We start from the raw sequence: 26438 nt of genomic DNA, 5'->3' as shown, positions 1-26438 counted from the left end.
CTCATTGTCCGTTCTCGATGAACGGGAATCGAGTCTTTACTTAAAGTGGCCGATCCGATCGGCGGTCGGGAAAGTGTTAAAATCGACCGATGTTTCTCCTACCCGAGGATGTGTGTGCTTCACATTTTTTTTTTTTTTAATTGTCGTCAAACGTTAACAATATATACGTATCACAAATCGTCGCGCAAACAGGGGCATCGCTCCCGCGCCGCGGAAGCGACCCGGCGAAAGGAGAGGATCTTCCGGTCGCGCGTCCCCGCGAGATCGGCGTCCGTCTTTCGCGGTTTTCTGAGCTGTGCATACATATGCTATGGATCTTGCGGAAACGGTAATTTTTTAGAATTCGAAACACGTCATTTTCATCATTCGCGAGTGCCTCGATCCCCGCGCGTGCGATGCATCCGCGATCGGTCTCGCCCTTCGAAAGCGATCCCACCCTCTTCGTTCCCGCCCCCCAAAAAACGCATCCGAGATTAGCCCGCGCGGCGGCCGTCGCAGTGCGACGCCGAGAAAAGGGAACCGTTCGGCTGGTCCATTTCGCGTTGTCTTCCGTATTACGCGTTTCATTTATTTTCCTTTCTCTTCCTGCCTGTCTACGTATTTACAGCGGACGAGGGAAAAGAAACCGGAAGCCGTCGCGCGTCACCCGTTGTGGTATCTTCATCGATAACCGCCTAAACTCGTTTCGTTCCCTTCCTCCCTTTCTTTTTGCTCTATATATATATGTATATCAAAACCATTTCGCGTAGAAATACTGATCCCACTAAATGTCCCTCGCGGTGGTTAATTGATATCTAAGTTCCTTTTTTATTTTTTTTTTTATTTTTTCTTTCTTTTTTTTCCGATGGACCGTCTTGCGACAGCCTTCTCTCGTCTTAGGATGATTTTTTTTCTCCTTTATTTCCCCGCGACAAAAGTAAAGAGGATTGCGAGAGAGGACAAGAGTTTCTAAGAATAAGACGAACAATTCCGCCGGACAGTTCGGCAGTATTGAACTTTGATCGCGGGACGTGCATTTAACGCGTTTGTTCGAATGTTTCATTTCCGATAAACGGCATCCTTCGTTTTTTTTTTGGGTCGTGCGGCCGTTACGTCGCGAAAGGTCAGTGGCAATTGATATCGCCTCTTGTAATAGAATTTTCGCAGGTGGCTGCGAAAGCCCGTCATCGTCTCGGAGCATTATCGCGAGTAAACGTGGAAGCGCGACGTCGACCAGTGGATCGTTGTTCCGCTCGCGCTCCGCCGCGGATCGATGAAAACGTAGCTCGTGCGAAATGCCCGCAGTGGATTCTTAAAACAGAGCAAACGAAGCGGGTCGCGGAGATTCTTTAAAGAACGCCGTGCCTGAATTAAGCGACTTCCGCCGAGAGAACATCCCCCGAAGGATAATTTTTCAGCTTGCGCGTCGTTAAAGTATAATCGAGAATCGAGATATTCCTCCCTTAAGTGTATTAACTGCGATTAACAGAGCGAAATTAAAATAGGGGCGAACAGGTGAACATGATTAATAATTGCGTGGACGAAAATTGCGACGATGAAGCACGTTTAACGCGACGTCGCGGAGATTCGACGCACGGATCAATTACTTAATCGCGATTTTAATTTCAAGAAGAGCCGGAACAGCGAATTGACATTTTTGGGGCGATACGCGGTTCTCGCCACCCTTCGTTTCACCTTTCCCCGCCGTTACCGTTGCCGCCGCCCTTGTAATCCTTATCCCTCATCGCAGCGGCGGTGACGGCGGCGGCGCCGGCGGCTCCTACCCCCTTGCTCCCATTCTCAGTCTGCTCGTTTTCTCTCCCTCACGGTGATATTGATCCTCCTGCCACGAGGCCCACCCACGACCGGCAACATTAGGCTCGCTATTCGACCTAGTGTAGAATCGCATCGCGGATGAAAACGCGCGGAGGCTACCAAAATCTCTGTTTCGCTCGGTTACTGCTGCGAGATGAATATGGGAAAAGAAAATAAAAGGAACTTCGACATCACCTTTATCTGGTAAGACGCAAAGAGACGTATGTGATACATGCAAATAAAAATGTCCGGCTTGAAACAGATTTTCGTGAGGGACAGTAACGAGGTATATCGGAAAAGAGATAAATGGGGGATGCGCGGAAAGTCTCCGCCGATCGCAATACGTTTGCGTTATTGCCGACTTGGATAACGTACCGGATAACGCGCATTAATTTTCGGACGGATCGATACAATACACGATAAGCCGGCGATGGTTTTGTATCGTCCCTGGGATTTTCCGCGTAGCAGAAAACGGTTCGGATTGATATCACGGCTAATCACGGGTTTCCGATAACGCGACGACGGCTCGTCACCAGCGAGACAGAGATTTTGGAAAAAGTTGAAAAATTTTAGTCAAGAGATGAATATCTTGTAGGAACTCAACGCTTTTATTAATAACAATTCAACATGGAATTTATTCTATATACGAAATGCCCGTGTTATATAATGTTTCTTTTATAAATATTTATAAATAATACGACATATATGCGTCCCAACCAACTCGATCCTCGGGGAAATTAACACGTCACAACCTTTGCCTCGATTATATCGTGCTTCTTCACGATCGACTGTCGACAGTGTAAAAAAAAAAAAAGAAAAAAAAAGGAAGAAGTCAATGTTCTCAACGACGCAGCATCGCGATACCTAGACGCTTATGTTATGCATAGATTCCCCTTGCGTTAACTACGAGCATACAATATTGACACTATTTTTCTAACAAATCGGCAACAAACGGCTCAAATTTCTGTTACGTTAGGCACTGACTTTATTCTCTGTAATTCGTTCGAAAAAAGAGAGACAACGATCCACTGTGACAATCGACATCACGCACTTTGCTTTCTCGGTTGGTCCCTGATGCTCTTCCCTATAACAATGCGCAATTCCGCCTCCTCGCTCTCCTCTCTTCCCTGCCCTCCCTCGCTCGCGTGAAACGTACAAAACGGACAAACCAATAGACTTTTATCATATCGTAATAAACTTTTCGTCAATTTTCTAAGATTTTACAAAGGTATTGACGTGCGAGAATCAGACCTCTGATCTTCTTCTCTTTCTCCTCCTCTCTGTCCTTGTTTTTTCTTTTTTTCTTTTTTAGATTATGTTTTATGGCCCCAATATTTTACAAGATAATGTCACCCCACCCGATTGAGAGAAATTTAAAAAATGATTATTATTAGTATTATTATCTCCTAATCCACTTGGCGCGGGACTCGCTAATTTCTAGCAAAAAGTCGCGGCAAGCGACAATAAAATCCGATCGGAAGTCTTCGTGCACACTTTCGGCGAACGGTCGAGGATGTGCTCATTGCGAATGTATATATAAGCGCGGGATTCAATATTTGCTTCTCTTATATTATAACATTAATATTCCTTTCTGTTGTGTATCTTTCTTTTTAAAAACAGTACTTTTGATTAGACGAACCACAGATCGCTATCCTTTTTTTGTTATCTATGGAATGTATCGCTATTTGGAAGAATATTCGCAGATTCCTTTTTCTTTCTTTCTCTCCCTTTTCCCTTCCTTGTAGCATCGAAGTACATTGCAATTTATCGTATTTCGTTAATAATTTTTTTCACATACGAACGACATTAAGTGAAAACTTTGAGATTTTGTTCGTTATTAGTCATTTCTTAAAGATTCGGAATAAAGCACGAGAGATCACCGTTTGATAAAATAGAAAATAAAATAAATCAACATAAAAACGAAAAGAATGGTGATTATTTCGACGATACACTCCGCGCGATTTCCCGAGTAACTGCCCCCTTAGAAAATACGAGTAGTCCGCGGTATCGAAAAATGGAATCTACCTCACCGTGATTATTTGTGTGCAGCTTCGACATAGCGCGACACAGCACATTCGGTATTAAAACTTAATAAATATATGTATTCGATTAACAAATGTGCTCTGTCACCGATACATTCGTTTTTCACGTCTTTTATCACACACTCCTTCTCAGTCGCGCATAATTTCGTCATGCACGCGTTTCCACTTGCATATTACCGTCATCGTTAATCGCTATTATCATTATATAATATTTATCTATATATTTTAGGTTCCTTATATAATCGGCTAAACTGTGCGATCTTAATGTTTCGAATTTCTTCTAGTTTTTAATATCTATTTACAATGAAGAATCCTTTTATCTTGTATGAGTGCTAACAATGTACTTTAAGAGGAAGTTCTTTTTTTTTTTTTTCATTATAAGAATCTCCGATATACAGACCGATCAGATTAGCGCGCGCAAATCCGCATTGCGCATCACAAACTCATAAAATTGAATGTTTGATAATTGACTTGCTGTTAATTGTAAATACGCCGTTAATGGCATAATTAAATACGATAATTTTTAATCGTTACTTTACTACATTATTATTTCTATAATAATGTAATAATATAACGATTCATGATTACGTTATTATAATATAATAATATAATCGTTACATTATTATACTTATAAAGTATTCTTATAAAGTATTAACGCCTGGCCGAGCCCGCCCGTCCAGAAATCTCGAACGTTTTTGCAGTGACGAGCTGGCGCAAGGTAACCAGTTTTTGTGGCCGTATAGATTCAATCGAGTAAACTCTAATCACGGCCTCCATATCAATATCTCTATCTACTCGCGCGGATTTCGACGTGAAAAATCAAGAGAGAGGAGAATCGTTTTGCGGAATGCCCGTCGAAGTCATCGCAGTTTTGTCGAAGTCGTCGACGCGAGCACTCGAAATTTTATCGATCGTTCTCGGTCTAGCCAGTCGTGGGCGAACTTGAAAGGAAAATAGGAATCGTGGTCTTCGCTCGACGTTTCGCCTTTCTTCTTGTTCTTTTTCAAAACGTGGTATCGTTGCCCGACAAAGAAAACGAGAGATAGAACGACTTTCCACGTTTCTCTTGATATCTCACGCTACCACGTCTCCACGGGTTAAACTTTCTCGCACTTCGGCGGTTATTATTACAAAATTAAATTTTACTAAAGTGTGATTGCCTAGAAGAATAGTCGGCGGCCGCGAAAGCGGTGACCGAGAATGCACTACGACCGGCTGTGGGACGTTGTCGCACCGGTGGGTAACTGTCACTCACAATTGTCCTCAAATATAATAAAGTACCTGCATACGACCTGCATCTATTCCCTCAACATTAACTTCGAAAGAACCAGCAAACTTCTTTATTACAATATTGTTATTTTCGTTAATTACTCTTTTCTAAATCTTCTAAGATTTAATTGAGTGAAACGCTTCATTTATTGACAATGTTCTTCCGCATTTCGCGAACTGAAGATTCGTGTCGAGAAAAAGGTATTCCGGTCGATGCTCTCTTCGAAAAAGAAAATTTTTTTAAATGCTGAGACTGCGTAGTGCAAGGAGGGAAGCTACGACGAGAGGCAGGTCGATACGCGGACGGACGAAGTAAAACTCGTCGGTATCGTCGCGCCAAGTATATACTTTAAGGCGGTCGGTCTCACTCGTCCGCCATTGTAGTAAAACCGGCATACTGCCAGACACCGACATCTGAACCGACCACACGGCAGGCGTGGTCCCATTACAGAATATCGAGATTAAAACCGGCCGTAGAGTCGAGAGAATTAAGCAGCTCTTGGGCGCTGAAGTTGGACGTGTCTCCCGTAGGAAGGTTCTCTAGGAATTCGAGGGTAAAGTCAGGAGTTGCCACGGACGGATCCGTAGTGGTGGCCGGTGGTGGCGGTTGAGTGTGCTGCTGCGGTGGCGGTAGACTGCGCACTCCCGGGCTACCCGTGCCGTACTGCTGATGCGGATGCAAGGGGGAGCCTAAACACACAATTCATTAAACCCAATTAAATGTGCCAATTGAACATTGCTACAGATACTAGTGGTATAAAACGTGAAACAGATAATCTCAGAGATTCCGTCCGACGTGTATCTTCACAATCATTGTTGTTCGCTCTCTAAACGCCTTTGTTTCCCGACGAGATGTTCTAGGTACCTCATGGGTTACTACTCACCGGTCCCTGTAACGTTGACTGAATTAACAGACGTCGTCTGTGACATTTGCATCTGCAACGACATCTGATTGTTGTTCTGTTGCATGGCTAGCGACTGTTGTTGATGCTGCTGCGTCAACAGCTGCTGCATCTGCGTGCTGTTGGCCATCCCCGTACCGGCTATACCGCCGTTTTGCGAGCGGATTAACTGTTGATGTTGCATCTGCGCCGCGGTCATTTGCATCGCACCACCCGTGCCGCCCATACCGAAAGTACCTGCAAAAAACCGTGCTATCCGATAAAATTCCGCATGTCAATTCTCCACAAATAATTTTCACGAATAATAGCCAGAGACATTCGCGAGATGCGCTCAACTCTCTATGAATGTAATTTGCATTTATGCGCCTGTATCCAAACAGTGCGAAGCGGCTGTTCGAATTCCCCGGAAACAGAAGCCTTGCTCGCGAGAACGAGCCCCGCGAATAAGTTCCGATATCAGCGACTCGCGATCGTTCCAATGAATATCTCATTCCATCTGCTACGTTACTCTTTTTTTTTTTTCCCCCTCCCTCACCTTGGTGACTCTGCTGGTTGAATTGCGAGCGCATTTGCGCCGGAAAGCCTTGCTGCTGCTGCTGCATCAAAACGTGCCGCCACTCCTGCTGGGCGCCGCGACCCGCGATGCTGTTCCCAAGACCGTCCGGAGGGCCGACGCTAACGTTAGGCGGTCGTTGATTGTTGGTTCTCGGGTAGCCTAGCCGCTGATGCATCTGATGCATACCGCCGATGGCAGCCATCCCGCCGCCGCCCATGTACATATTACCACCGGCCGCGTGTAACGCCTGCTGCTGCTGCTGTTGCGCCATTTGCGGCCTCATCATCGGACCTGCGAAAAACATCCACACGCGTCATAATGCGGGTTGTCCCTTAACGTTGCTATCTTATCTTAAAAAAAAAAAAATAGCGTTAAAAATAAAATCGCTTTTATTATCGCCGCTTTTCCGCGGTGCCGATTGATTCTCTTATTTGACTTGCTTTATGCCAAGCGAGAGTAAATGTTAATTGCCGATGACACTGTACGTAATTTATTAAGAAATATATATTCTTACGAAACAGAAAAATGTTTGGATTATTAAATAATTTTTTAGTCTTGCCCCAAGAAGTTTTATAACAACGACGATTTGGGAGCTCGAAAGTAACGGTTGATCTCCGAATCGCGTTGTATCTTTTCCTCACGCGGCCGAAATCTCTAACGATCACTTCAGTCTAATTGCAGAGGCTCGGGCGCGAGGACGTGTTGCTAATCACTCCGCAATTTCGCGTATTTTCGATCGCGGATAGGAAGTGTCGCATATAAATAAACGTCGACATCGTTAACTAGGAAACGAACGATCATTTTCTGCACTCGTTGTCATTCTATTCATCGTTCCGTGCTTCGTATTGTGCCTCACTACCTTTTTCAGTGGCATTTAGAAGGTTCCGACGATTGAAAATGTTTAGTGATAGCAATTATGATTATAAAAAAGAAACAGAGCAGTGTAATATAATGTGAAGTGATTTGAAGTGCTACAACACGTCAGGATAATTCAAAATTCCAGAATACTGCCGCAGAAGGAAGGAAGGAAGGAAGGAAGGAAGGAAGGAAGGAAGGACGGAAAATAATCTAACCTAACCGGAAGATATAAATGTACGTGAACTGGCAACACACCGTCGGCTGTAAGTTATTCAATTGTAATAATTATAAAGAAATTATTATAATTAATGTTCGAAAGTAACAGCGCGTGCAGTTTTTTCGAATTATTTAAATTTGCGCGAAAACGCGGAACTTCAAACTAAATTGCAAATTCGCGAACGTGACACTTTCTTTTTTTTTCCTTTTTTCTCGCGGAAAGTGCGCGCGGGTCTGCAGATTTACCTAGCCTCGGTCTGAATGGAATCTCGAGAAAACCGGCGTCGACCCGATCGATAGGAGTCTCGTAGAGTCCAGGATATATAGAAACCGAGTAACCTAGGACGTAATTTTTTTTTTTTCACACTGTCGCAAGGAGATTGGAAAGACCTGTTTTGAATAGGGAATTGTTGAGAGAAAACGGAATAATTAAGATAATCGAAAAATTCAAGAGACGGGTAAACGTAAAACCTCCACGTATAAGGATAGTTTCCACACTTTTTCTTTTACTTTCTACCCTTTTTTTTAACCCCCTTACTATCTCGGCTTCTTTTAACCTGGAGCGAATCCAACGGGAGCCGTCAGCATCGCTTTTACGCTCAGTCGGATTATTTCCACGGTAATATTTAGCGTGTTCACCAGCTTCAAGGATCTTAAACAATGGTGAACGGGAAATATCGATTCACAGTCAAGGAACAAATTTTATCGCTGTATCGGCTAAGTTTTTTTTTTCTTTTTGTTTAAAAAGAGATTTGTTGAAATTTGGATATTAAGTTTTAAAACGCAAACGAAAAAGCGCGGACAGATTTTTCTCTTCGAACGTACCCGATGGCGGCATAGGTTGTTGCGTAACTCTACGCATAGGTCCAGCGTTGGCGAACCTAGCTTGTTGACCCATTCCGATGCTGGCGTGCATCATCTGCGCTTGGGCCGCAGCCTTATACTCGGGCGGTGGTGGTCTTACGCTTCCCATTCCTCCCGCCATATGCTGTTGCTGCTGCATCACCTGTGGAAATGCACAAAATTAAAAAAATAATAATAAAAAAAAGAGCATAACGTGACAGAACTTAGCGTAACGTTCCGAGCATCGTCAAAAAAAAAAAAAGCCAGACATATTTAATTATTTGCTACGTTTTGGGCGAGAGCTCGAAGGCTGTCTCCGACAGATTGAGAATCGCGTTGAAAGTCTCGATGTACCTAGCGCGACTTTAAAATCGGCCCCGTGCTTTTTCGCGGAGCGAGAGAGCAGAAGGGCGTTGCTCGCCTAATCGCAGGTTGTTGCTCGGTCAAGAGTGAAAAGAGACGCCGGCCGGCACGATGAACGAGAGAGGAGGCGAACGATGGAGAGAGCGCCGCGAGAAGGGGAGAGCGAAAGGGTGAATGTATCCGACGGCGGCGTGGAAAGCGACGGGCGGGTTCGCCTTGGCTGCATCGGCTGCATTGTCGCGCGTCTCCCTCGCGCGCGGACTTTCCTCACAGCCGCGTAATACCTGGAAGCGGGAAACGCAATCCCGGATGCTTTTGCACAACGAGATCGCTGGTGTCGGCAAATCGCGCGTAACGATGCGCCGCGTGCAATAGGTCATCAATTACGAGTATTAATCAAGCAAGGAGAAAGTACGCTTTCGCAGACGAGGGTAAATCTTCGAGAAAAGTTCGCGAGTCTAAAAGATTTAAACGAGAGGCAAAACAATTTTTTTTTTTAATTTCTTTTCGGACAACGATTGTATACTTGTACGAGAAAATTTCATAAATCTACAGTAAAAAAAAAAAAACCGAGGTATGATCTCGATTCACATTTATGGCATTACGCGAGATCGAATAGAGTTTTGTTAACTATTACGAACTCCGGCAAATTGAGCGATAAAAAAAAAATTTAAGCTTGCAATCTCATCGAAGAGCTGCTTTACTTCTGTCCGGTTGATTTTCAATATGTAACCGTAACCCCAATTGCAACACTCTCCAACTCGTAGTAGGATTAAGCCTTCAGGAAACTCCACGGTGCGCGTTGCAAGAACTTTTTCGTCTATTGTTCTGTCTCGGAGAAAGCCCGATGTCCCCTTCCGCGCTCACGCTATTTGTCCTATTTGTGTCGCTTCTTTCAGCACGACGGGGCAGAAGTTGCAAAAGACCTAGTAGCGGTACCTGTTGCATACGGACGTTCTCTCTCTTTCTCCTTCTCTTCTTCTCTTGTCGGATACGAGCTTAATGTCTCGGATAATGTGCCATCGTCGCGCGATCTCGCGATCATCTTACCTGCATAGACAATCGTCGCGCGAGCTTTCGTTCCACAGGACGTCTTTTATTGGTGTAACGACTCGGAATTGCAGTTTCCTAAACGCGATATCGGCCAAGGTGCAAATTCACATGAAAGTCGATAACAATCGCAATCAAGATAAATGTTAATCGTCACAGCGTAAAATAAGTCAGCGAAAATTGAACGTAATCTACGTATCCGTTTCCACGCGATAAAAATGCGGATAAAAGTCATTCGCGTTCAATGCGAAATTATTCGAACGGAGACACACGCGTTCCATTCGGCGCACGTCGTTTTCATCGTTAAAAAAACGAGAATTTCCGTCGACCTCGAGACCCGCGTGAGTAAAACAGCCGAAGGAAAATTCGTCGTTGACGCGAAGACAATCGGGTTCGCTTACCTGTTGCGCGCGCATCAATTGCTGCTGTTGCTGAAGAAGTTTCGCGTGCTGATGCTGATCGACCTGGCCCGGCGGCACCTGCTGCGGATGGCCTCGCGTTCCCGGTCCGGCGGCACCCGGTTGCGGCACTCCGCCAGCAGCCGCGGCCGCCGCCCGCTGCCTCAGGCTCTGCTGAGTAAAATTGATGGTTTGAGACTGCGAGACCGAGCAGTAGGTGTCGGTCTGATTAGCCGACGGCCCAGCCTGATTCTGCGTCTGTTGCTGATTGAAGTACATGCCCTGCTGCGCCGCGACAGACACGACCGGTTTCAGGTCGCCCGTAAGCTGCATGTGCTGGCCCGCCGACACCTGCAACGAAACCAGAAAAGGAATACATTTAGCATTGTTGTTCATCCGCGGTACGCGCGATAAAAAAATTCTACTTAAACGCTTTAGAAGTTACAGAAGTAACGACGGGATGATATATCGAGCACCCTCGTACTAACGAAAAGTCAATTGCTGATTTAGCTGCAGCTTGTTTTCCCGTCACGGTTCTCGTGAAACTATCGATCATCGGGAAAGAAAACTTTTAAAGGATTGAGATGTTCCCCGCGAGCACGGACTCGGTACAGATGGATATTAATGTACGTCATCGCCGCAGCTCGCAGGGCGCATTTTATTGCGGTTAATACATATACTGAGCGTATAGTCGGGCAAACATAACGGCGCAGATGTAATAATGGTGGTTAACACGATGAGTTTTTCGCGCGCGATTGTTTTTACGGCGCGGCGCCGCGTCTCGGTTATTTAATAAAAAGCTGTCCGTTTAAAGGAACTTTTAAATATGATATTCGTCTGTCAAACAGAACACAATTGACGCCAATGTCGAACTCGGTTTTCTTCTTTCGACGATTTAACGATACGCGTGATTACACAGTAGCTAACTCGCTAATTGCGCGCGCGCGGGCTTTGGCAAAAATGTTACGAGGGCCATAAAGCGCTACGAAATTGCACACTCAGCCACCCAGTAATCATCTCGCTATCAATACTCCTTTTTCTTTTATGTTCTCTACGTCGCGCCGCCGGTATTCCCGCAACGAAACGCACGTATAGCTTCTCAAATCCTTCTCCTCGGAGATTTTTCCGAATATAAAGTCCAATTTCAGGGCGAAATTTAATTCGGAGATTAAGTTGACGAATAAAGGCCTCTGGATTTAAAGCATTTTTAGTTCTCGTTGCTACCACAAAGGGACTCGCAATAATGAAAAAGGTGCCTTTCAAAGGCGATAGGGTGTTATCGCCCCAGGTGGGCAGGAATTTCTGAAAAAAAAAAAAAAAAAAAAAAGGGACAGCTGACAGCGGACTACAACGGTGACTATCGTCCCTCGGTTCTCGAGGACGATGATACGAGAGTGCTCGCCGTTCCTCAATATTTCATTTCGCGCGGTGAAAGAGAAGTGAAGGAGGAAACGTCGAAGGATATAAGCTACCGCGTGCGAACTTCGTCCCGTGGGTGACCCTCCGATCTCGTCGACTCTCGAACCTCCGTAACGCAGTTGCGACTTTGTATACCGATACTAGGACAAATTCGAATCTCGGGAGACTACGTGTCGCACCGAGGTTAGCCTGTACGATTTTTTTTCACAGATTTGCGCGTACCAACGTTAATCAGCCAAGTTGTAAAACGTAAGAGAAGCGCTTGAGCGCGAAGTTAGGATGGCACACCGGACAATCGCGGTTTCTGAGTACAGGATGTAGAACACTGATGATAACAGACACTTATGCAAATGTACAGGTGTAGACTCGCTGATACCCAACCGGTCTGCTAAAATTGTCCAGGCGTATATATACGTCGGACGTATAATTTTTTTTTCTTTGTTTTTTTTTTTTTTAATACTGTCGCGAGGAGATTCGAAATATCAGTTTTGGATAGGATATGTGTAGTTAAGATAAAACGGAAACAGGCAGTAATAATTAAGATTAAGAGACGAGCAAACGTGAAATCTCGTATTCATATATGTATATGCGCGGGCATTGGAGCAGCCCGCGCAGATGCTGTATGTTTCGAAGAGCTAGCCGCACACCGATACGTCAGGATAATTATACGCGCAGTCAAGGATCGGTATTTAGTACAACCGACGTAATTTCGCTATACCGTATATACATATGTATATATACGCGTGCACGCACGTTGTACGCTATGTACGGTTGCATTTGCATGTACGAGGGAATTATCACGTCTATCCGCATCCGCGCGATGCGTATCCATATACACGTGTATTTCGCGTGATAAACAGCCGTATTACGTGTACGGCACAATATACAATGTACATACGAGCTGTTTCAGAGGCCCGGTCAATCTGTTCGTCGATACTCTGACTCGCGATTCAAGAGCTAAAATATTTAATATCGACGATTAAAAAGTATTTTATTTTATAATCGTGGAATTCGATCGCGCTTGATAGCGTGTAGTGAAACAAAGATACGGCTACTCCGATGGTATATGTTGATATTAAGATGCAAGAAGCCTGCTAGCCGCTGGTCTCGCGTAATTAGCCTAAATCACGGCGTTCCGTCAGGAGGGTGGACACGACATCTGCATAGCACGTGTCTGCGACACCTCGCAAGGGCTCGAAGACACGGAGAGAGACAGTTTAGCAGGTGCTCTCACGTCTCCATGGGTGTCGCGAAGGGAGGGAGGGAGGAAGGAAGGAAGGAAGGAAGGGCACGAAAGCGCGACTCGCCGAGCATACTAATGGAACGCCGACACTTGGAAACTAAAGACTTTGCTCTAATAAAACGGTGACCTGTCACCTGCGCCGCGTTTCATCGATCGAAATTGCGAAAAGCGCGATATCGGAGTCGGAGAATCGGACGTGGAGCTCGAGTCTCAAACAGGGAGGAAGTCTCGCGATAAAGAATGACTTCCCTTTCGATTAGTATTCGACCGTGGGTTCCGGTTTAGGATTCTTCCGGTGCCGGGATTCAACTCGGGGAGGCAAAATCGCGCGTGAATGCGAATGCCGATAAGCACCCGCGCGAGACGCGGCAAATGTGACGAGTCGTTTTAAAAAGATCGATAAATTACACCGTGGTTTTTCGGAGCAGTCGATACTGCCGAGCCCTCGCAATTAAACTCTCGGTTAATGACGCGACCGCTATTAACGAGTAATTCGCGGAAACCAATAAACCGAAGGCGCCCATAAACTAGAATACTTACGATTAGGCTCGATCGATTTATTACACGGACATGCAGCTCTTCCATCGTACGCACAGAGATAATTCTAAGCATTTATAACCATTCCCCTGGATTATAATTTTCGTTAGATTCTCTCTGAATCTTATTTTCGCACAAAATATTTTTACGTCGTAGCCTTTCCAATCATTTTCCGATTATTTAACCTAAGTTTTGTTTCATCAGTGGTAAAGTGATCAAGAAAAAAAAAAAGAAGAGGGGAATAAAATCGATTTGTTCTTGGTCACCTTATTTCTAATTTCAAATAAATCGAAACTTATAAATCGAGCTCTACTCTATCCGATGAATTTCTCATCGTATACGTTGCGTATTTTTTTCTTCTAATATATAATATTTTCTAATATATAAATCTTTAAATAAATACGCAATTACGCAATTATTATTAATCGATTAGTTACGGTCACTGAACTGATTTAATCCCGTGATGACTCACCTGCGCCACGGTACAGGTGAACTTAAACGATACATACATATTTATGACAAGTTAAATGTAATATCAAATTAAACAAATAATTGGATAATTTCGCGGCATTGTGCAACGCCTGTCTACGCGTTTACGCGGCTTGATTAATATCCATTAACTCCCTCGCGTCTCGCACTTCCGACAGAGCGTGTGATTATTCTTATCGGCGGAATCTCTCGCTCCAATCGTTACTCGACATTAAAAAAAAAAAAAAAGCTTTACACGAGACGCTTATCTCGCGAACTGGTTATACCTGTAATCAAATATTCATCCTCCACACGCATGAAACGAGAGAACTGTATCTATACTGCCGTCCGTCTGGGACATTTAACGACTCTATTTAGAGTTAAATTAAATTTTAACTGATATCCAGCGCTAAGAATAGTATTTATATCATTGCTAAAATAGCTTTGGATCACAATAATTAATAAGGCGCACGTAAAAGGTGATCGAACAGATTACAGAGTGCTTTGCGCGCAAGAAACGTGAAGCGAGAAATGTAAAGAGACGTTTGAGAATTCTTTTTCCATGTGTTCTCATTAACATATTGTCACAACAGCCGATATATCGCTCATCGCTAGCGACGACGTGGTCCACGTAGTGTCGCGTCGCGATGCACACACGGTAGAACGAATTACGCATTGTGGCTAATATCGCGATGCTGTAATCGCTAATCATAGCCCACGCGTCCGAGATGCTCATTTCTGGCACAACGAAATTGCGCGCGCGGAGAAATCACTTGTCAAGCAGTTTCGTGCCGCGGGCTGGAATGCGCCGTCTAGAGCGGAAAACGTGATACGATTACGTAAAATCGTTTAGAATTTTATACCGCCGAGTATTTGAAGAACAGCACCGTAATGTTTTTATTTTATTTTATTTCTTAAATTTAATTTATTATTAATTGTAAAATAAATCGTACTCACAGTCCAGCCCGGAGAAAAAAAAAAAAAAAACCGGGAGACGAAAAGAAAGACGGGAGGTAGTGCGGGCACGTCAACTGTAACAGCTTGGAGAACCACTGATAGGTTTTACCGGGTGCAACGCACCGAGGTTCGCGAGTACCGCGTTGCGGCGACGGCAGTGCGGGAATGGCATTCTGACGAGTGACCTTGAGATGGACACCTCACGACGAGCAGAGAGGTCTCGCTTCTCGCGATGAAAGGGGAGACCAGGGGCCTCTATAGCGTATGCCTTAGGTATATACGCGACTTATCCAGCGGATTACGATGGCCGCTAGTTCGCGGAACGGTACGCAATTGCGTAGCGAGAGGAGTATATGCAATTGTGCACCGGCAACGAAACGTGAAGAGAGAGGGGGGAGGAGGAAGGAGGCGATGAAGAAACGGCAGGAAAGGCGAGAGGCGAGGAGAAAGAGAAAGAGAACGAGGAGGAGAGAAGGAGACCGGCTCCACGGGAGCGAGTCACACGAGTCTCCGCGGCCGGTGACCTCTGCCCCCTCCTGCCTCACCTTCACCGCCTCGCATTTCCCGTACACATGTGCGACGTGTGTGCTAAACGCCACCCGCGCCATCGTCACCATCGCCACCGCCACCAGGCAGTGACAACGCCGGCGTTTTCCATCACCTCCCGGTGCGAGTGAGCGGGCGACCCATCGTAACCCCTGAGCGTCTCCTCATCCTTGGTGACGCGCAGATATCGCCACTCCACCCATCAATCGACGACTGCTCGTGGGCGCAGCCGGTCGACCTGACCTGTGCGAACAGATAGGGGATGCGATCGACCCCTTCGTTTCACGCTCGGCCTGCCGGGAACAGGAATTAGCCGCTTCATCTCAAATTAGGCGAGCGCGCGAGCAAGAGTAAACGCGCGATTGATATAATGAAGACACCGTTGCGAGTACATGAAAAATCGACTCCACCCGTTATTCTCTGGTCGCGTCTCGAAAAGAGCGTTGCGCGGCGAAATTACTTTCGCAGATCAATTCCCATTATATCCCAAACTCATGAAAATTACAATCCGCCACGAATAGCCAGCCGATAAACAATTGAAATTTTATCGCGATGGAACAGCCGTTACATCTTAAAAGTATATCGATTTTCTGCAAATAGCGTAACGTTACGCGAGAATGCTTTTGACGTTTTTTTTCTTTTTTCTTTTTTTTTATTTATTTGACAAGTGATATCCGTTCTCTAAAATCGACTACGTTCATCTAGCAATATATTGGTTACGCGTCGCTTGCGATAACTCGTGACGATTATCCGCTTTGATTATCTTTGAAGTTTCGTGCAGCACGCAGTCGAATGTGATCGAGGAGGTCAATCGCTCCACTACATTTTTTTTTTTTTTTTTTTTTCCACAATCTCAAGTAATCCTCCACTATGAAATCAGAAAGCTTCGTGGCGATGCGGCGCAAAATTGACTTCTTGATCGCCGGATGACGCGACTATCAAACGAACTCGCTTTCATTGAAAAAACAGCGATAACATCGGCGGAATTTTTCGAGGGTGCTGAATACGCTATTTGCATTTATACACCCGAGTAACGTCTGTTTGCTCCGTATTAAGTCCCGCAACCCTTCTTCAAAGGATTCTCAATCTTTATCGCAATCTTTGCCTCTCTTTTTTCCCATCGACCCCTCGCAGCTCCGTTTGTCACGGTTCAATTCGCGAATAGCTCGCCTATCAAATTCTTCTGATACGACGAAGACCCTCACGCAACGGAGAATCAGTAGTACAACCGTCACAATCGTCGGACATGACAACCTCCCTTTAAACGGTATATTCTATCGAAATTGTTGATTCTCGTAATTAATGGAGTTTAAAAAAAAATTTTTTTTTATTTTAATTTTTTTTTTTTACTTGCTATAGAAACTAATGTCGCGTCGACGTCTAAAGTGTTAATAAAATGCGCTCAAGTAACGCCCAGCGTATAGAACGGTTACGTCAAACAAAGCTTATTACTATTTCTTTTCTTATCTGCGGGTATAAAACCGAAAAGCGCGAGACGGTATTAAACGAAGGGTGACTGCCCTAACAACATCGCCGAGTTAATTCTGAAACGGAGCCTGGATCGATAATGAGCGCCTCGTGGGTATTCCAGCCACCTGGACTCTAAAAACTGGATACTCTCTAGGTATCCACGCGGTGCGAGGGTGCGACGGTCACGTGACTATGACGAGCCCGCAAAGGGAGGAGGGTTGAAAGACAGAGTTTTCCGTGAAGGATTTGAAGGCCGCACGCGACCGCCGCTACCGTCGCCGCCACCAGCTAACATCTCCGTTGTATAATTCCATGATTTTTTCCTCTCTCCCGCTGTTTTATAAAAACATATCGCAATTCCTATTTCATTGGTAATAAAATTTTATTTTTTAATTAATTTTTAATGTCCCTTGCGCGTGATAACCACGCAGACGTGTATTTAAGAAGATTTATTCAGAAAATTCGTAGTTTGTGCTGAGGGGATCGATATCATCTGCAACGTTAATCGCACGGGAAAAACATAACGATGCGATAATGTCGAACTTTACTTGAGAATTTTCCAACGCACATTTTTCACGGCGCAAACTTGTGATATTTCTACAAAACTGGAGTATACACGCACTGACGTACGACGATTGCGTTTATTGTTGCAGCAACTTTAATTGCTGTTACTCGACCAGCGAGAAAACTGGATTTACGTCGAATAATATTTACAAAATAACGATATTTTGCTGCCGGCGAATGTAGGTTTTTCCATGCAGTTACTGTTATCAAACGGTGAAAAAAAAAAGAACTTAATTTCGCAATTTCAATCTTTCGACGAGACACCGATGACTTATCGTGACATCGTCTGTTTCACGTATCGAAAGAGGAACAATGGGCAAATTTGTGGAGAATTTTACATGCACAGCGCCATTATTTCTTAAGAAATGTACACGTAGTAACCGGCTAATTATCGCGCATAATCAAACAGAAAAAAAAGCCTTATTAGATAAAATTTAATTTTGCTACAAGAGACAAATTAATAAAGAAGTAAAATTCTTAAAAAAAAGCTGAAAAAATATTCTAAAAAAAAAAAAATAAAATAAAACAACGCGTTGTTTTAAAAGAAAAAGAAAATAAGCTGAAATAACGGAATGAAGATATCCGTTACAAACCTGCCGTACGATGTTGTAACGAAATCCGTGGGGTTACGAAGACCTTAATATAGGCCTATTATGGACCAAAAGAGACGGATTACTTTAGCGGGATTAGCCTTGAACGAGGTTCGTACGAATGGGATTTTCGTATGTGGCAACGGCGGCGATTCGAAGCCACGTGCAAGTTAACGCGCTCGCTTAATGACTCGTTGGAAGGGTGGACAAGAAAGTAGCGAAGCGGAGAGGTCGGGTTACGCCGTGAAAGGGAAACGCTTGAATACGGTTTAAGCGGGGCGTGCAGCCAACAACATACAGAGGCGGGGGTCGACAGGCGTTGATATTCTTGTGTGGAGGAGCCCGGCTGTGTATTTTGCACCGTCGACCTCTCGATGTACACATGCGTGTGCACGTGTGTGCCGGCGCACGGGACTTCTGCTGATCGATATTACCGTAGTGCACGCCTGTCGCGTATATATATATACTCTTTACCCTCCGAAATTACTAATTCAGAATTTCTATTCTGAAGATTTACCAAGATAGAACCGCGGGGTTCCATATCGAAGACAAAACGCGCTATTTCGCACGTTGTTCCTTGGGCTCGCGACGTCGAAGTTACAAATCAATAAAGCGAATCATCCTCGTAAAAAGAAGAAACATGTATCGCGTGAATTATTTGTTACTAATATATTACTAATAAGCTTTGTAACTCTTTCAACTTTTCCATTAAAAAAAATTATCCTTTTGACATGTTTTTATTTTATTGCACCTTGCCCCACGCTGTACCGTATCCGAAAATCTAGTAAGCTAACGGCCGAACGTTGACAAACTAACGCGTGTATTCGCCGGCAACAATAATTTCGTAGCTCGTAAATGGTATCTAAGAAGAGATCGGTCGCACCGAACTGGACTCGTTTACAAGTCTGTGCGCGCCGACGTGCCGTTATCATCGCGGGATCCCAAAGCGCGAAATTGCCGGATTGTGATCGCGCTCATCGCACGCGCGTCAACGACGACGGCGAAAGGGATTAATTTTCATTAGCTCGCCTCTGCGTGCACGCGCATAAGTTTACCGAGCAATGAACATCTCGGCCAGATCTGAAATCACTGTGATTTAATAATCGCGGTAACAGGTATTACGCGCAATTTTTTCTACGCTGAATTATATAAAATGTTAAAATGTAAACGTTAAAGCATTTCGAATACTCTGCTGTCGCTCTTGTACTTAATTTCTTTAAAGTACGTCATCCTTAATTAACTGCCGCAGCATCGAGCTGGAACCGGCGATCTATTTCAGCTCGGTGATCGAGGATAAGGTACAAAGTAGGTCTAATAGATAGAAATGTAAACTTCAACCTCGATAATTGAAGCGGCAATGATGGGCGGGCATCGGGCACTCATTCCAGACGGATCGCAGATCATCCCGTCGTCGGGCGCAGTTTAATCGGTGAGCTTTGAAATGATATTAGCCGATCAAATCGAGTCCCGTATGTACCTAACCGGAACGGATACGCTGGCGAAAGATGTCCGGCGCCTCTTCCAGATGGAAATACAATCGAGCATTAGCGGAAAAACCAGAGGACAAGAGCCGATGGAAAGAGTTGAATCCACGCGCGATTGATTTGTCGACAGGAAAAGAACAGGTGGAATTCGTGCATGAAATAATGATCGTAATATACTCTGGTAATAAGTTGGCTTTTAACCACTAAAATAAAACTTTATGTTAATAAATAATTCTGTGCAGATTGTTAATTTTGTTGCGCAAAAATAGTCCTCTCTACTGCTATATTTGTTTCTCGATAATAATTATTAAGTATTATCTTATTTTTTAAGACACGTTTAGATAATTTCATTGCTCGACGTTTAAACGATTTTGATATGAATTTGGGAGATTGTCGTAACGAAAAATGAACTCATCTCATCGCGTACAATACCGTCAATTACAAATGCTTAAAAAGTACAATTCTCAGCTGGCGCTCTCCGGCAATCCCGGCGATAACGTTGGTCGTTATCAAAGGACCGATCGATAAGGTCGTTGCGAGGAGACTTTAGACAGCTTTGTCTGACACGCAAAGGGGAGCGGACGGCTGAACGAAAGAAGAAAGAGTCAAAACGGCGCGAAAAAATTTAGCAGCGGTTTTTAGAGCGGAGTTGGCCCTTTGAAAAATTCTTCGTAAGGGTGGATTGGAGGGAGGAGGAGGGGAAAACTGACAAACTGAGATATGGGGGATAAAGAGATGTGAGAAAAATACGACTAATAGAAATAAGGTAAAAGGAAGCGAGTATGGGAGAGAATTTGGATCAATGGATAGAACGAAAGAAAAACAAAACTTCCAATGTGAGAGTGAGAAAGAGAAAACGAGAGAGAGATAGATAGAGAGAGATAGAGAGAGAGAGAGAGAGAGAGATATGAAGAGTAGCTGCTGCTGGCTGTGGCTCCCCGATATCGATTTCCGATAGGCGGCATTTAGTGCTCTGTATATTCTGTCTGGTCCCCATACGTGTCTGATACCAGGGCATATACGTATCCATGATGGGCACGACACCGTGATACGCGGTAGGCACCGGAGAACCGAGGGAAAGGAGGGGGAGGGGTAGCGAGGGAGGATAGGAAGGAGAGGCGAGAGGCCGCGGACGCTGCAAATTGCAGTCAAGCGGCATACAAGGTGACGCAAAGGGAACGGCCGATGCGTTCCCGATGAACCTCGGAGGCGAATGACCCTTTCGCGTAGCAATTAGAGACCTCGAAGAGAGATTGAAGGTACTGACGGTGGTGATGAAGACTTGGTAATTGTGTAGCGTAAATTAAAAAAAATAAATTAATAAAATAAACTTGGAACGAGAACTTTTCTGCTATGTTTGAAATTATATATACAGAGGTAAAAAAATAAAATAAGAAATTAAATAAGCGATAACAAAAGAGAAAAATTTTGAAAATTATTTGAATTTATGCAGTTGATTTTATACGCTGAAATATTTTTATTAAGATTATGATTAAGATCAATTATTAATCGTCAAAATTCGTTCGCGGGATTTATGGGTATTAATTAAAAAAAAAAAAAAAAAATATATATATATATGTAGCGAGAACAAGATGATAAAGACCGCCGGCAATTGCAATTAAACGTCGTAATGGAATCTCGTCGCTTCCGTGCCTTTATGAAGCGCAATGTGTTATTATTCGAGTGCACTAACGGTGTGCCATATCGAATTCTATAAATAATATGCGATGGACACGAATATTCCCGTTTTAACCGAGTAAGTTTTCTTATTCCTCTGATCGTAATTTCAACGTAACTCGTATAATTATTTTTTATTAAAAATTGAGATCAAAAATCAAATTTTACGTTTTTATTATCTCTCTCTTTCTCTCTCTTTTTTTCTCTCTCAATTTTTCCGACTTTCTACGGTTCACAGCAGTCTCAGTTTCTTGATAAACGAGAATAAATGTTCGATTTGTAATCCATAGGGATCGCGGAGTGGCGGGGCGCGGCTCGATTTACACGGAAGGGATTTGCCTTCTCGTGGATTGAAAGATGCTCTCACCACGGCGGTCGTGCGGCCGGGGTGTAATTAGCCCGCACAATAGCGAAGGTGCCAGTAAACTCCTCATTAATCAAAACCTCTGCTTCGAAGAGAAGACCTTGCCCGTTCCCTCACGTGCACTGAAAGGAAGGCGCGTATTAATTATTGCTCGCGGTTGGCCTTTGTTTACCCCACCGATATTCTGGCCACCGCGACGTTCGTTCGCGGGTTATCCTCCCTCGTTTAACAAGCGAAAATCTCCGCGATGTCGACGCTGTTGTGCACTTAATCGCCGATCGATACACTCGTCTAATCGCCAATCGGCGCACTCCGCAACGCTGCGAGGAGAAAGGGTAATATCGTTCCCCTCTTGCCAGCGGAACGCTGATGATTATAGCTACGGAAGTATCGGCTCCTCCAACCCTTGTTTGCTCTCTCACCATGCTTCGTTATGGCTGTACACCGTACTTACGAATATTCTACGACTGAGGCTGAGTAAACTTGTCCCAGTTTTCAACTTTCCGCCGGTTCTCGGCGACGCAACAATGAAACAGACTCGCGAGCGTGCGAACCACCGTGTCCTCGGATCGAGACGTGTATAAAAGTTCCGCCGGCGGTATCGCGAAATTAATCGAGTGGCTTTCCAACCGAAGCACTTTCAAACCGAACTCTTTTTCCGCGCAGATAACAAATAAACGCAGTAATCGAAAATAATTTACAAGTTACTTGGGCGAAAAGCGTATCGGAGCGCTTTAAGCGAGACTCGCGTTGATAAAAGCCGAGAGGAAAGGACAGGGCGGAAACGGTAATCGATGTTCGGCACCAATTAGTAAAACCAGCCCGTGCCGTTGGTCTTGCTTTGAGCCGTTTTGCGGAACAATGCACGACGGTACGCGTGTATCGATCGATTCTTTGAAACTTCTCTCGAGTGCGAGGGAAAGACAGAAGAGGAAGGGAAAAAAAAAAAAAAACCCGAACGTCGCGTCATTAATTTTGTCAATTGTGTCGCGTAATATTTTAAATAATGTTACAACTTTGCGCGATTAAAACATCCCTCCTTGAATTAATCGTTTTCTTTTTCTTTTTTTTTTTTTTTTACGTTCTATATCTATTCGCGTAATACGACACTTGTACGGAAGATAAAGACAAAGCCGCCTTACCGTGCGAGATAAGGCGGGATGCTGCACCCTTGCTTACAGGGTGTCATCCGACGTTGTCCTACTTCGCACGAACCTGTGTGAATATGTACGTGTGTGCGCGCGCATACCACAGGCATGTGGATAACCGTGTCCTTGCGAAGTTTCGTCTGCTTCTCCTGGTCAACGTTCCTACGTCCGCTGGCCGGGTATCGACCGACCAAAGGATGAGGCGCGATTTAATCCTCCGGGAGTAAAAAGGGCAAGTTTGAGAGCGATAGAGAGAGAGAGAGAAAGAGAGAGAGAGAGTGAAAGAGAGTCGAGCGATAAAGGAAGGATAAAGTTGGACCGTCAAGAGTTCTCGCTTCTATCATCTCACGTGAAAAGGGAATTGTCTCGTAAAATAGTCAAGCGTTGCGGGAGAGCGTGAGAGTCCCTTTACCGAAGAAGTAAATCGAGTCTTACGATCGGAGGAAAGAAAGTACCGAGTGAATTAAACATAAAGTAGGAAAGACGAACGACGCTCGGTCAATATTAATGCCGAGGTGACACCCACCGTCAGATTTGCGTGATCCGAAATACGTGCTACGCGCGGAGATCCGACGTTCTATAAATTTCTTCGGACGGTCGAGAAGTCATGTCGCGAGTAATAAACCTTTGCGCGAGGCAAAAGAGAATCCCCCACCCGAGTACACTTATCATCGTCGAGAAATCGTTTGGCTGTCGGCGGGAAGAAATCTTAAGGACACCGTAGCTTCGCCCAGCGATTCCGTCGGATGAGAAGCTGGAAGCATCTCGAGATTTTCGACTTTTCGATCGAGCTTTCCTCCGCCGTCGCGTTTGCCACCAGCGGCGAAACTTTCGACTACTCGCTAACCGACGAGGAATAATCCTCTCAGGAATATTCCTGCCGGGTATTAGTCGTCGCCATCGCCGCCGTCGTTATCGCGGTACGGTAACGATCGTCGACGTTAAAGTCACGAAAGAGGGAGAGAGGAAGAGCGAAGCGGAACAGAGAAAAGAGGAGAGGAGAGAGAGAGAGAGACGCGCGCGCGAGTAAAACTGACGAGGTAAGAGAAACAGGAAGAGACGGTGAAACTCGGCGAGGGGTTGAAGAGGGAAAACGCGTGCGGTGAGGGTGGTAAAGGAAAGCTTCTCGTGTGTATAGGTGTGTCTGCCGGAGAGCTCCGCGAGGGAATGTTAATTAATTAGCGTTGCGGCATTGATCACGCCGTTACTTTGCACCGCGCTGCGCCCTATACACCAACACGCCATCATTGCCTGCAAGAGTCCATCCTTATTCTCTTTCTCTCTCTCTCTCTCTCTTCGTCTCTTTCTCGCGTACTCCTCTTCGACACCGTTTTCTACGCCGTCTCCATTAACCGTCGGTGCAGCCGCCGCTAATGGCAAAGTGCGCGATACCCGCCACTGTTGGCGTCGCCGACGCCATCGTCGTCGTCATCATCGCGAAACCACTCGTCTTGAAGGACTCTTCCACTGACTGCACCAGACTGCTCGCTCATATTGACAAGTAAAACGGCCGTATGTAGGCATCACGCGACACGAGAAACGTCGCATGCAAGGCGTAATACTTGACGGCAAAGAGCATGTCGATGAAGTGAGCCCGAAGGTGAACGACGAGCTGCGCGAATTACACGGTATTCGTACAAGAGCGACTTTAGCTATTTCGAGTCCGAAGAAGTCGTTTCAGGAACGGTTACACCTCGAAGATATTTATAGTAACTTTGCGATTCGTCGTCTGCGATACAATAAAATGAATAAAACGTTGCACCTTCCCGCGTCGAGGATAAAAAAAATACGTATCCGCCAAGTATTCGAAAGTCAATAAAATCTTGATTAATTCATCGATTTATCAGGGTCTCCGAAAAAAACACAAAAATTAATCCAGTGAATTTCACAGAGAAAGGGAATGGAACGGAAGTAGCAACCGGCAGGGGTGACAATTTTTTTCCCGCGGAGATTTGTGTCAGCCAGAGCGGCATGGTGGTATCTAGGGCTCGGCGTCGAACCACCACCCGGTTTCAGTGCCTACATCTACGAGCGTCCACCTACACAGGAGAAGGCATCCTCCGCACACATCCTGAAACGCCGCTCAGCCACCCCGTTCGCACCTACGCGCCCGCCCTCGTGAGGAGAGGAATAGCGAGGCGCTCACACGGGGGATTGCGGACGGGCGCGGGGGCAGATGACGCTTGTAGGCAGAGTCCTCGCCCCGAGAGATCTCATCATCGCGCTACCGCCGAGCGAGAACGAGGACGAACCCTCGGGAAAGTCAATACCTTCAGCCAAGATCGCACCTTCGGAGTGCCTACTTTTCCGCCTCGCTCTTTCAACTGCCATCTGCTTTTTCCTATCCCGCTTTCGCGCCCGCCAGAAATTCAGATTGCGGAGAGATATTCTGCCGCAAAAGTTATCGAAGATAACTTCGATCGATGTTTTATCCATGACGTTTTACGGAGATTTTATGGAATTTGATCACGATAAATAAAATATTAATATTTTATTATTGCCCTCTCACTAAAGCATTTTTTTTTAATTATATAATTAACTCTACTTTTATAATATTTATTAAACTGGTATATGAAACTGAATATACTATAGTCACATTTTGATTGGCACCGCTGAGAATTTCGCGTGTCTGAGATTAAGAGACTTAATTCGAAAATTAAAACAATCGTGCGTAATCGTGTCTAATTTATGCCTTCGAATAATTGTAACTTATTATCGTAATTACATTTTACATATTCACGTACCCAATCCCGCGGGAATATTTAATTAAAGTGGTAAAATATCAAGTGCTTAGGTCGCTGTAAAATTAATCAATCCCTCATATTTCAAGTCGATGCATTATTAATATATCGTAATCACTCTTTATATTATATAAATTACACATTTCGAACGATTGGCTCAGTTTCAAAAAACATTTTGGTGGAGAAATTTAAGAAAAGTTCACGTCGATTTTTTTTCGACGATCCGCGAGACGATCTCCTGGGATTTTCTAATTCGCGACTCGAGACGCGTACGCTTCCTTGATTCCAAATCGTCGCGCAGCACCTGATACGCGATCCGCTATACATCGCGCGGAGTAGCCGCGTAATGGGAATCGGATACTTGGGTCGCGGCTGCGCCATGCACACTTTGATCGCCGTTACATCAGCCAGCGTACGGCAACGAAGAAGGGCCATTGCGCGCACGGTACGCTCGTGGCAAATCACCTTTGACCTAGATTAGAGACACCACTTCGCCGGCGCGGGCGGGGAACGACGCGGGGTATATTAAACCGATGCGATATTCAAAATTATGCACGTTGCCGCAGCCAGTTCTATTATAACCGGCGCGTCTCCCTAGGCGGCTCCTGATTGGCGAGACATGCGACGGCGGCTGCTCGTCTTTTTCATCCCCTACGAGTCTTTCGCATCGAGTCAGGTCATGTTAGCGAGGTATGCCGGGATATTTCCAAGTTTTCGACGCGTTTTATCCCTACTCTCTCTTTTTCTCTCTCTCTTCGCTTCCTTACTTTGTAATCCCTCTTTGCCAGCTCGCTCTGAAGACTGATGCAGCATGATAGACTCGCCGCGGAATGGCTGCTCGCTTGGGAGAAAACTCGCTCGATTTTTATTTAATCAATATATTTTTTTTGCAACATAAAAATTTGTTAATGTGACAAATAAGACTTATTTATTGTTAAA

General features: G+C 44.9%; 1 protein-coding gene across 2 annotated transcripts in view; it reads right to left on the bottom strand.

The window, feature by feature from the left end:
- Nucleotides 1-2383: 2383 nt before the first annotated feature.
- Mam (neurogenic protein mastermind) overlaps nucleotides 2384-26438 on the bottom strand; it is a 130139-nt gene continuing 106084 nt past the window's right edge. For both annotated transcript variants that reach the window (XM_070654456.1, XM_070654457.1), the window contains exons 3-7: nucleotides 10295-10642; nucleotides 8463-8643; nucleotides 6543-6854; nucleotides 5990-6244; nucleotides 2384-5795 (exon numbers count right to left, since the gene is read on the bottom strand). In XM_070654456.1, the coding sequence (XP_070510557.1) occupies nucleotides 5551-5795; nucleotides 5990-6244; nucleotides 6543-6854; nucleotides 8463-8643; nucleotides 10295-10642 (1341 nt within the window). In that variant the 3' untranslated portion in view covers nucleotides 2384-5550. The remainder of the gene's footprint in view (nucleotides 5796-5989; nucleotides 6245-6542; nucleotides 6855-8462; nucleotides 8644-10294; nucleotides 10643-26438) is intronic.

The sequence above is a fragment of the Cardiocondyla obscurior genome, linkage group LG03, assembly GCF_019399895.1.
Source record: "Cardiocondyla obscurior isolate alpha-2009 linkage group LG03, Cobs3.1, whole genome shotgun sequence".
Lineage (NCBI taxonomy): Eukaryota > Metazoa > Arthropoda > Insecta > Hymenoptera > Formicidae > Cardiocondyla > Cardiocondyla obscurior.
Note: the sequence above shows the minus strand (reverse complement) of the source record. Positions and strands in the feature narration are given on the sequence as shown.